At 41.2% G+C, this 12,643-nt stretch overlaps 1 protein-coding gene across 1 annotated transcript in view; it reads right to left on the bottom strand.

The window, feature by feature from the left end:
• Positions 1 to 1,087: 1,087 nt before the first annotated feature.
• The window catches only part of HEPACAM2 (HEPACAM family member 2), a 37,065-nt gene continuing 25,509 nt past the window's right edge, over positions 1,088 to 12,643 (bottom strand). Inside the window, exons 5-10 of the mRNA XM_006114478.4 lie at positions 11,563 to 11,688; positions 11,453 to 11,477; positions 11,293 to 11,330; positions 10,655 to 10,728; positions 8,436 to 8,542; positions 1,088 to 1,835 (exon numbers count right to left, since the gene is read on the bottom strand). Of these exons, the coding sequence (XP_006114540.1) occupies positions 1,826 to 1,835; positions 8,436 to 8,542; positions 10,655 to 10,728; positions 11,293 to 11,330; positions 11,453 to 11,477; positions 11,563 to 11,688 (380 nt within the window). The 3' untranslated portion in view covers positions 1,088 to 1,825. The remainder of the gene's footprint in view (positions 1,836 to 8,435; positions 8,543 to 10,654; positions 10,729 to 11,292; positions 11,331 to 11,452; positions 11,478 to 11,562; positions 11,689 to 12,643) is intronic.

The following is a 12,643-nucleotide window of genomic DNA, read 5'->3' as shown; positions in this document are numbered from 1 at the left end:
ACTTTGAACTGAACTGAGACAGCATGGCTAAGGCAGGGGAGTTGAAATTAGGTGACCTGCATTCTTATTTGAAGATCTGCCACTGACTTGCTGGCTTTCCTAAGGGTTAAATAATATCTCTGAGCTTGTGGCCATGGAGAGTTTCTTGGCAGTGGAGCGAGTGCCAGTCTGCTACACCTTGTGGGGTAGGATGTTGTGGGGCTGAGCAGAGAGATGAGCATCCATTGCTATCTGGATTCATCTTTCCCTGGCCCTCCCCTGAGAAACTACCCACTGCCCAGCCCTGAAGCTTTCTGCTCATATGGGAATTTGCCCCTGTTCTACATTTGAGAAAAGTGGATTAAGAGGCAACAGCTAGAATTTAAGCTGGACTCCTCATTGTTTTTGCAGATACAGACTACAACAGCTATGCCAGGCTCTGGTAGCAGAGACAGTGCCTCCTGAAGGCCACACTTTCTATCTAGGTTTCTATCTCTTTGAGAGGGGTGGGGCTTAGCACACAAGCCTCTAATCACCATCTCTCATTAGCTAGCCTTAGCAGAGAGCTGCCCAGTGTCTTGAGTTTTGTGGCTCATACTTTAAGGTGTTCAAAGTTCTCCCCATTCCATGTAGAGGGAGCTTTTTGGATTGCAGTGTTGTCCCTGTAATTCTCTAGGCCCCTAAACATTAGGGCTGTGTCTACACTGGCACCCTTTTCCGTAAAAGGGATGCTAATGAGACACTTCGGAATTGCAAATGCCGGGGGGGGATTTAAATAAGCCCTGCGGCATTTGCATGAACATGGCTGCCGCTTTTTTCCGGCTCGGGGTTTTGCCGGAGAAAAGCGCCAGTCTAGATGGGATCTTGCGGAAAATAACCCCCTTTCCGGAAGATCCCTTATTCCTACTTGAAAGGATTGCAGTAGGAAAGTAGGAATAAGGGATCTTCCGGAAAAGGATTTATTTTCCGCAAGATCCCGTCTAGACTAGTGCTTTTCTCCGGCAAAACCCCGAGCCAGAAATAAGCGGCAGCCATGTTCATGCAAATGCCACGGGGGATATTTAAATCCCCCATGGCATTTGCAATTCCAAAGTGCCTCATTAGCATCCCTTTTACGAAAAAGGGTGCCAGTGTAGACACAGCCTAGGTGTTGCAACACTGAGAATCACAAAGCCTAAAAACTTTTTGTGGATCTGGGCCTTAAAGGATAAAAATGGGGAAACAGCTTGCATGCAAAGGAAACACAATCAAAACAAAACATTCTGAATAATATACATGTACACATTTTTAACTAAATGACAAATTAGTTTTTGTGAATTGGTAAGTTAAAGTTACAAGAAAAACTTAGAAGTTTTTTTAAAAAAAACAGGACTTATTTTTCAATCTAACAACATTGCATTGCTTATTTCAGCCAATGTGCATCATCTTCTCTTTTAAAAGTCCATGCAAATGGAAAGTTTAATGCAATTTCCTATCCATGTTACAGTGTAACTAGCATGGAAAGTCTCCTTGTCTGACTCCTAGGCAGTTGTGCCAGATTTAAAGATACGGTATTTCTTATCTGTATTTTCTTTTGGCTCTGGTTTCTTTTTGCAGTTCAGAATGCAAAAAACTGTCAAAAATTAAAAAATCCCACCTGTTTTAAGAAACAATAAGTTAAATAAAATCAACAAGCAAATCCAGTATTGGGAGCAACAAAGAAGAATTACTAGTTTAAGAAAGTATTATTTCAGAGATTGTAGCTTAGTCCTTTGCCATTTTGAAAGCTGTTGCCATTTGCTTTCCATTTCCGGTAAACATATAGATCATATATATTAGGATATCTTGATTTGCTGTGCTTGCATCTTCATGTACCTCTAGAAAAGAACAGGACATTGATAGTTACTGTTTGTAACGTGGCATTCCTTTTGTTTTAAAAACACTATAGTAAACACACTCAAAACAGAAATTAAATGGATCTTTAACTTTTATGCAACTGACAAATACAAATTTTCAACATGATGAGCTGGGGGTTAGCAGTATGATTCTCATTACTACTACTATTGGACTAACACAGTGCACTATGCTGTAGGTGTTCTATGAGGAATCAAAATAGCGGTGGTTCAAATGAAAATAGCGTAGTACGTTCCAGAATGGTATTGTAGTAGTAAACGATAGTAATCAGTTGACACTGAGGCACTGTTCTCACAAGTTCAGGAACTGGCATTGCTCAAACCTTTAGGCTGCGTCTAGACTGGCATGATTTTGCAAAAATACTTTTAATGGAAAAGTTTTTCCGTTAAAAGTATTTCCGCAAAAGCGTGTCTAGATTGACATGGATGCTTTTGCGCAAAAAGTGCTTTTGCGCAAAAGCATCTGTGGCCAGTCGAGACACGATTTTGTGCAAGAAAGCCCCAATCGCCATTTTAGCCATTGGGGCTTTTTTGCGCAAAACAGTTCTTCCCTGTCTATACTGGCCCTCTTGAGCAAGTATTCTTGCACAAGAGGGCTTTTTCCCCAAGCAGGAGCATGAAAGTATTTGCGCAAGAAGCACTGATTTTGTACATTACTAAGTCTGTGCTCTTGCTCAAATTCAAGCGGCCAGTGTAGACAGCTGTCAAGTTTTTGCGCAAAAGCAGCTGCTTTTGCGCAAAATCTTGCCAGTCTAGACACACCCTTTTGTGGGTGTGATTAACCTAAGGTATTAATTTAGAAGAGTAAAGTTCTGATGGCACTGCTATCAGACATTATTGTATGCTAAACAGTGTAACACTAATGCAGCCATGCTTCTTAGTAATGAAAGAATAGTTTTGGTGCTATCTTAAACTATCCCTTCATTGAAAGAGTCAAAAAAGTTCTTCCAGACATACAAATGTGCACTTTATATGCTACATACATATCATCTATCACCTATAAGCCACACATACCCTGAGCACCTGTGGGTTACTAGCATCTTAGCAAGGAGCACTGGCCATCAGCTCAAGGAAAGAAGGCTACAGGCAGAAAAAATACTTTTGGAAAGGGAGAACTTCTAGCGACATTTTTACTGGGTCCTCAGTGCATGATCATTTTCACAGGAACTCCCGCACAGTTACTATTTTTCAAGGTAATTTTCTACCCTTGTATACCCAATATGCAGTTCTCACTGTGGCATGGTGTAAATTACAAAGTTGGCGATTTTCATTTTGCTTGCACAGAGAGAGGAACTGTCTGAGGCAATGAACATGAGTAACAGAACAGTCAACCAACCTTGAATCAGAGGTCTCATTTCAAAAAGGTATGTGCCATGGTGAGGCAGGCCTGGGCTATGGGGAAATTATGCCACTCCAGTTAATATAACACATAATCATGGTAGTGAATGGTGATGTCTCTTTTTTAGACACTGCAAATGTTTCAGCATGTTCATTCATTATCAGTAATAATGTACTCTGGCAACTGTTGATGAATAGCAGGGACATGCTGAGTCGGTGCAAGCTCTCACAAGCCTAGTGTCAAAATGATTGGGAAACATACGGATCTCCATTGCTCTTTGGCGGTCAGTGCAGCAGAAATTTGTGGAAAAATAATACCTGATGTATGTGAGGGTATTTGAGAAACAGAGTTGGAGTAAATTTGTGTTTTTTCTTCTTTTCAGATGAAGATTGCATCACAGTTTTAACAGCTGACTCCTCTTAGATGAGATATGAGCTGTGAACTTTCACCAGTTGAAGGCTTTGCAAACTTTAGCCTGTGATTGTCAATTTCCCAGTTTTCTGTGCAGCAGAATGATCTGACAGTTGGACATGGATATTCAAGTTCAATTTAAGCAATACTGAAGGTTGCAGAAGAAGTTTGGATGACGGGTTGTATTTTATTAGACCGCTTTTTATTGACTCCCTTAGGCTCCCCACACATCACTGCCGTCCAATTGTGTTCTGTGGTTGTTTACCCAAGGGGCCTGGGTCTTATGTTTTTACTTTGCTTCTTTTGGGGGTTCTGCAAAGTATGTGATATGCAATGCCTTGTACCTTGAAGAAATTGATACTTTTAGCTGGAATTTTCTTGACTATTGTTAACTTAAAGATTGTTTCAACTTGATTGAACCAGATTGTTGGAGTTCCCATCATTCTTCACACCTGGCTTTGCTTTTGCTTGAAGACATGAAAGGGAAATGTTGTAAGGTGAAGCAAATGAAGACCACTACTATCAGAGTGAAGGTCAAGACAAGGTGGTAAGTGTTCAAGCATGAAAGAGAGAGCCTGTGTACCTTTCTCCATCTATACTGTCCTCTATCATCAAGCAGTTTCTACAAGTTAACGCCTTGTAGGGTATGTTTACGCTTGGAGCTAGGAGCATGATTCCTGCTTGACGAAACATACTTGCCCTAGGTGTCACGCACTAAGAACAGTATGTAGCCATGGCAGCAAGAGCTGCAGAAGAAGGTACTCACCCTGCATGTCCATCTGAGATCCTCAATACATACTTGAGTGGTGGGGCCATCTGCTGCTCACCCTCCCATGGCTACATTCTATGTTTAATGCACTGGCTTAGTGAGAACTAGCATGGGTATGTCTCCTCGAGCTGCAAATCACACGCCCATCTCCAAGTATAGATGTACGCCAAGTTCTTAGACATTATCCTATACATACACATACGATCAAACCATAATGCCCTCTGTTGGGAAGCTACAGCAGTGCACCTGCATCAGTGCTGTTGTGCTACTACTGTAAGCACTGTCATGAAGATGTAGCCTGAGTAAAACATCTTTGTTACTTAAGAGCCTCTTTGGGTTCCTTTAATTCAGGAGTAGGAAACCTTTTTTGGGATGGGGGCCACTGACACACAGAAAAAATCAGTTGGAGGCAGCACACAAGTGAGATGTAAAAAACCCAAACAACCCACACTATGGCCCCCAACTGAGAAGAAGAAAGACACTCCCCACATTCCCCTCATACGCCAGAGCCTAGGGGGCCCAGCTTAGTAGATTTTCTGTGCTCCAGCCTCCAGAGGAGTAGCAGGGGGACTGGAGCACCAGCGTGGGCTCCCCAATGCTGGGGGGTGGGCCCTGAGTCTTGGGGGCTGGATCCAGGCAAGTGAGGGCTGCATCCTGCCCCCGGGCCTGAGGTTCCCCATAGGGATGTTAAGGATTAGACAACAAATACTAATTGGGTAGTCGACAGGATCTATCAGATAGAGGCAACAAGGATAGTCTACAGGATCTATGAGATGGAGGCAACAAGGATAGTTGACAGGATCTATCAAATAGAGGCAACAAGGCAGGGGAGGAGAGGGAGTACTTCAAAGTGGCAGTGCCACACAGAGCCCGGAGTTAATAGCTTCCTGCAGTGCTGCTGCTTTGAATGCTGCAGGAGGCATTTCAAAGGGTCAGTGCTGCGTTGAGCCTGGGATCAGCTGGGGACTTCCCAGCTGACTCTGGGCTCTGTGTGGCATTATCCCTTTAAAACACCATTGCGTCATTTCAAAGGGGTAGTGCTGCCCTATTGACAAATCGAATAATCAATGCAAAAATGCATCAACTATTCAATTAGTCAATTACACGGTACTTAACATCCTGAGTTCCCCACCCCTGCTTTAATTTAACCTCTTTGGCTATTATATTGAAATTGGATATTTCTGCACTGAGTAGTTGGTGTAGTTTGTTCCCCACTACATGCCAGTTCAGTGTCATTCCATCTGTCACTCCACAGAAACACAACTGACTGCATATGGCTGATCACCAGTAGAGTGGAACTCAGTTTTGGCAATCACTGCTTATACTGCTCATTTGAGCTGCAGGAATCTGAAATTACTTTCCCAAAGCCCTTTTGTATTTTGATGTTTCAGCCTCTTGCTTATACTGAGCTCTGAAGCATTTGGTTGTAAGGACAAACATGGGACTATTTTCCGTGATTTATGCATGGCTTTAAGGATCATTTGGCCGGAGGTTAGGAATTTGAAAGCTTGAATCAGTATTATTTCTAATATGACTAACCAGTCTGGACATGAGTTCCACTAGGCATATTAATTCTTGCCTTGCAAAATGGAAATTTTCCTTTTGTGCTGATGTTTTATTTGAGAAGTTTGTTTTCTAAATCTTGTAACGATAAGATAGAGCAATCAAAATATGGTTGTCCATATTTGTCCTCCTAACTAAAAGAAGAGTTTTAGCTGTGGAGCTTGGATCCAAATACATACTTCCATAAAGTTCAAGACATGTCATCTTGTAACAAGAATATACTCTCCCTTTTTCAGAGGGAGCATTAAAGAGTGCATGTGTGAGTGTGTTGGGAAGGGGGAATGGCAAGAGGAAGAATAACAAGACAAAGATACAATCACTGATCATCCTGGACATGCACAGAATTAATTTGGTATTTTACATATGTAAGTTATATTTTCAAAAATGGATACCTAAGATGTGAAATGAATGGCTCTAGGCAAACATAAGTAAATGTTATTTCACTATCAGTTTCCTTTTTTTAAATATTTGCACACATTGCTCCATGTTTGAGTGCGTAAAAGAGATGCACAGTTTTGAAAATGTGAACCTTTAATCTTATAAGTATTCTATGCCACTATAGCCACAAACACTGAGATCGCAATCAATTAATTAACAGATTTACAAATATTTGCTTCTTTTCTTCCTTTCAATCATAATGACAGAAAACACAATAGTAACACAGAAACGTAACCTAATGGGGCTGTAATTTCTGTTGTTACCCAAGATGTTATTATGTGTTCTTAATATACTGTGCAGAGCAAATATATGCCTAATGAGAAAGAATATAGATATTCACATAAAGTGACTTATGGCAGCACACAAGTTTTTTTTGTACTATAATATTTCAGAAAGCTTTATGGGGTGTAGCTGCTTTGACAGAAAACAAGACAAACTTGATAATGGATTTGTAAACAAAAAGGTGGTGTCACCTGCCTAGCATTCAACTCAATAAAACTTAAGTTAGAGAGTCTCACTCTAGTGTACTGCACACCTTTGGCTAATAGAATATGGAACACTTTTGCCTGGTGACTGTGCAATGACCAGTGGATAGTTAGCAGGGCTCTTAGCTGACCAGTTTCTACATTGCAAAACCCAACCTACATTGTACACCCAAGTGTACTGTCAACAAGTACACTTGTTGACTGGCCTGAAAGAGAAGACAAGGATTAAACAGAGAGTTATTTGATCTCAGTGGTTGCTCATCACGTGTAAAAATGTGCCACTCATGCATATGCTTCACTATTAGATTTAGGAGCATTCATTTAAATTCCTGTTTTTGAACATCTTAGCCCCAGTTGTTCACAGATAAGCAAGTGTAGTGAGAGTCAGGGGAAAATTCAGAAAAGAGTCTCTGAAGGAAAGTGCAGAGAGCCTAGTGAGAGTCTGAGTCAATGTAACTTACATCTCTTCGGGTGTGTATCACACTGCTTAGCTCTGGTCTATGCTACCAAGACTGGTCGATACAAGGCAACTTACATCAATCTAACTCTGTGAGCACCCTCTAAAATAAATTTCATGGATATAACTCGCTAAACCAACTTTATAACTTCACCTCTGTGTAGGGTTGCCAAATGGTTGAAACAAAAATACCGAACACTCCCCCCCCCCCCCCCAAAAACAAAAAAAACACACCGGGAAAAAATTCTGTTGAAGGAAAAAAACAAGGGGGGATGGGAGGGGGAGACCACAAAAAAAAAAGACTCCAAGAATTATTAAGCAAAAAATAAAATAAAATAAAATAAAATAAAATAAAAGAGCATGTTCCCTTTAAGATTGAGTGCAGAGATAGAAACAGGGGAACGGTTGAACACTAAGACCCAGGCTGCTTCCCCTTGGTTGGCAGCCATTTTGTGCCAGCAGCCTTGTGGAACCAGGTAAACATGGGTTCTGGGGGTGTTGGGAGCCAAGGGGATCGGGGGAGGCCAGGCGCTGAGTGTTTATAGGGTTGCCAGGTGCCTGGCATTTTCTCTTCCTGGCTGGGGAAAAAAAATCAGAAAATACTGGACATTTTAGGTGTCTGGCATTCTCTGAATTTTTTACTGGACAGGAGGTGAAAATACCGGAGTGTCCGGGTGAATATTGGACACTTGGCAACCCTACTTCTGTGAGAGGAGCAGCACAGGTTGACATAGTTAGGTCAACGGAGTGTCAGTGTAGTCACTGCATTGCTTACATCCGCTGCTGCTGCCGCCTTTCAGAAGCTATCTCACAATGCTCCCCACTGACAGGTAGATTGGTGCAAGTGCTCCTGGTAAGGACACACAGCATTGACACAAGAAGCATAGTGTGGACATGCAAAAGCAATTTAATTACTGTACTGGCTGTATGCCAACATGGCTTAGGTTATCTTAATTTTATAGGGTTACCATACCATTAGATTCTCTTGCACTCCCTTAGACCCACACTGATTTACCAACATGTAATTTATGCAATCTTGCCCATCACTTCTGGATTTGTCTTTAAGCCTTTGGGTTACCCTATTAGTGCATATAGGACTTACTCTTGATCTTCCTGTTGTTCTGGAATATGCTGAATAACTTCATAAACTGTACTGTGTAAATCCTGCCCTTGGACAAAGTCAGAGCTAGAAACAGAATGACTTGGAACCTAAAAGTAACAGACAATATTTTTGCTATGAATACAGATGGGAAAGCTGGACCAGTAACAAAACATAGACTAACAAGACTCTCTTCCCTCCCCTCCCCCTTTTAGGACAGATGCTCTTCTCTGATTATGTTCATATTGCTCAATTTTATTAGTTTTGATTTTGAGGAAGGGAATCACACTTATGATATGGCTTCCACAGACTTAAACACAGCTAGAAACCAAGAAACGTTAAGCTGCACCTACTGCATTAAGGGTAAAATGGGCTTTGCATTACCGAGCTACAAATAATACAAGGAGAAATAAGCCGGTGAATAAAAGCTGTGGACAAATGACAGAAGTAGTTAGAGAAATAATTCAGAATACACACTACCCTCACACTTCCAACACTAAAAAAGGCATGGAAATGTGCAGTCTACCTAAGTCCAAGGAAAGCTGCAGCGAGCTAGCATAAGAAATGAGATTAAATACTGATCTCAACCACACTGGTATAAATGCAGAGTGCCTGCAGTGGAGTTGCTACAGTTTGGCTGTATCTACATTGGCACGATCTTGCGCCAAAGTGGCTGCTTTTGTGCAAAAACATGCTGCCTGTCTACACTGGCGGAGAGTTCTTGCATAAGAACACTGATGTTCTAATGTGTGAAATCAGTGCTTCTTGCGCAAGAACTATGATGCTCCCGCTCAGAAATAAGCCCTCTTGCGCAACTGTTCTTGCGCAAGAGGCCAGTGTAGACAGGCAATATGAATTTCTTGTGCAAGAAAGCCCGATGGCTAAAATGGCCATCGGAGCTTTCTTGCGCAAGAGAGTGTCTACACTGTCACAGATGCTCTTGCGCAAAAGCACATCTCTTGCGCAAAGGCACATGCCAGTGTAGACGCTCTCTTGCGCAAACACTTTAACGCAAGAACTCTTGCGTTAAAGAGTATTTGCGCAAGATCATGCCAATGTAGACGTAGTCTTCTAGAACCCATCCCAGTGCCTCTAATTCTCTGGTGTACAGTCTTTCTTTCTTTACTCTCTGAGGCCTTGACTCTGGAAGGCTTGTGAAGATTTAACCAGGCAACTGGTAAGCCTCATCCTTAATGGGTGAGGCTTACCAGTTAAGGATAACTGGCAGGGGCTGCAGCAGTTTCCCACCTGTGGCGAGGGAGGGGGCACTCTAGCCCAGCCTCAAGTGACCCTGCCCCCCCCCTTTAATTGGTTATCTGGTTAAACAATATGTTTAACCAGATAGGGATGTAAAATCCTGTTTAATTGGCTAATGGAAATGTGCCCGACTATGAGATGAGACTAATCCTAGTAAAATCAGTGAGTCTGTTTGTGTTTTAAGAACCTTGCAGAACTGGGCTCTAAACTGCTGACTCCTGATATCTTACTTAATATGGAGATATACTTATCTCAAAGAACTGGAAGGGACCTTGAAAGGTTATGGAGTCCAGTCCCCTGCCCTCACGGCAGGACCAAGTACCATCCCTGACAGATTTGCCCCAGATCACTAAGTGGCCCCGTTAAGGATTAAACTCACAACCCTCACGATGTTCAAACCACTGAGCTATTCCTCCCCCCCCCCCTTCTTGAGCACTCAGAGATGCTCTTCTTCCTTCTGTAATGCTAGTGTTAGCTAATGTTAAAAACACCTGTTTTCCTTATCTATGCTACAGGTCACTCGGGGGTATGAACCATCCACACCCCTGAGCAATATACATTTCATTGACCTAAGTGCCTCCATAAAGGTGTCAGCTATATTAAGCTGATAGGAGAGCTCTCTCCCACTGGCTTAGAGCATCTCCACCACAAGTGCTATAGTGGTGAATCTTCATCAGTGCTGCTGTGAATGCTGTAGGACAGATGTAGCCTAAATGTAGGATTGCTTAACAGAACTAACCTTGGTGCACCTTTGTGAATCTGGCATGTCCCTGTTGCTTAACACATAAATAAGCAGAGTGAGTAAAAGTGCTGCTGAATAAGACATTGAAATATCTACATAGAGGCATCTCTTGTGGCCCTTTCAGCAAGCCACATAGAGATTCTCATGTAAATACTACAAACATTGTAGTAAATAAAATAGAGCCTTAATTGGTTGGCTACTGATTTATTGTTAAAACACATACTGTAGGAACACCAGTAGGATCTGGAAAAGCAACAAATTCATAGATTCCAAAGTCATCCAGAGCACTTTCATGCCCTAAAATAAAAACATGGTATTAATAGGTAACATAAATGCAAACAAGAACACTTAATAAGAGATGGACAAACTCATTTGGCCTACGTTTGAATTTCCGTGGATTCAGAGACTTTGAAAGTGCTGCTTTGTTCTACTGTTCCACCCCCTGGTAGAGCTGGCTCACTTCTCAGATCTTAAAGCAGCGACACTAATGTTTAAAGTCGTGCTTAGCTGCATTTAATGGGCTATTACACTGTTGAAGATAACTGGAGAGCAGTGCAGCTTTGGCCATACCCCTTCATTGCCCCACTTTTCATATTCTCCCTATGCTGAGAGACAAGTTCCCTAGGATAGAGCATTCCCACTGAACTAGTTAAGCATCTCTATTGCTGCTCCCTGGTATGTGGAAAGAAGATTCAATCTACTTTAGCTAATCTAGCTCAGTATTTATTTCATGTCTCAAGTATCTGAGCACTGAAATGGTCTAATACATTCCCCATGGCTCCATGAAGAGGCCCAGCTCTGTTCTTCAGGTGCTGGGACTGGAATTTGACCGTATGCTTCCATTTCATTCTTTAGCTTTACCTGAGAATGTCTGTGCTTTTCTGTAATCTGCTCCAGGCCTAGAAAACATAAACATGACTTTCAGTTTGATCTCATGGGCTAAGAAAAGAAATCTGAGACCAAAAAAATCCCCTCTTTTTGGGAAAGACACAAAGCCAAACAAAATTATTTATTTTGCTACCTGCTCTGCAACTTCCGATGTATAACTGAAAAGAAAAGATAAAGGAAAAATCAACCTTTTTGTAATAAAGTCCAGAAAGTACATCTGAGGTGTGTTTAAGTTTCACCTACCTTTATGTGGCTGATATCTTTTCCATAAGAATACAAGGGACAAAGATACGATCAAAAATAATGAAATTCCTGTTATTACTGCTAGAGATGACAAAGATTTTCCTTTCTGAGCAAGTTTCTCCAGTCCTGTGTCAAAGAAGAACAGATTCATAGCTAGTTCTTCACTGTATATAACATGTTCCTGCATTTTCACATAGAAGTGTATCCAAACACAGTTTGTGTTCAGCAAACCTTGCACAGAGATCATTCCTAGAGAGTATTATAAATTAGGTAATATAGTGTTTTCAAAGACATACTTGAAATGGCAACTTTGTATGTTAATAACTTGCATTTCAGAAACCACTCCAAAACATGTATGGTATCAGGAATTACGTGGTATGAGCATTATGGTAGCACCAAATACAAAATAAAAAAAGTGTCTCTTTAAAGTATTTTTGAATTTAACCTCACAGCTCCACAAGGAAATATGTAAATAGTCCTACTCTTGCATAAGGAGATGGAGCCTCATATATGTCTACACTGCACAGTTTTTCAGAATAAGCTATTCCAGAATAATTATTCCAAAATGGCTTATTTCAAAATAACACATCTACACTGCAGGGAAGCCTCAAAATTAGTCTGAGTCAGGCTTCCCTAATGTAAATGTGCTACCTCCATTTGGAGCCCCAGGAGGAATAACTTAGAATGGCTCTGGTGAGGAGCTATTTCAAAATAGCAGAAATGGAGCGTCTACACACGCCTTATTTCCAAATTGCTATTTTGGAATAGGTGTTATTCATCATAGAATGAGGTTTATAGAAGCTGGAATAAGCGTTTGTTATTTCGAAATTATTTCAAAATAACAGCATTGCTGTGTAGATGCTCGCATTGTTATTTCAGAATAAAGGCCATTATTCTGAAATAACTTGCTGTGTAGACATACCCACAGGGAGTAGATTATTGGATTAAGGTTAAGCAGGAAATCAATAGTGAAGTTGGGACTAGAAATTAGATTTTCTTAGTTCACATCCTGTGAATTAAAATCCTTTGCAAACCCCTTCTTCTTATGTAAATTGTTACCGATGTTATTATAATATACAGC

Source organism: Pelodiscus sinensis, chromosome 2 (genome assembly GCF_049634645.1).
Source record: "Pelodiscus sinensis isolate JC-2024 chromosome 2, ASM4963464v1, whole genome shotgun sequence".
Taxonomy (NCBI): domain Eukaryota; kingdom Metazoa; phylum Chordata; order Testudines; family Trionychidae; genus Pelodiscus; species Pelodiscus sinensis.
Note: the sequence above shows the minus strand (reverse complement) of the source record. Positions and strands in the feature narration are given on the sequence as shown.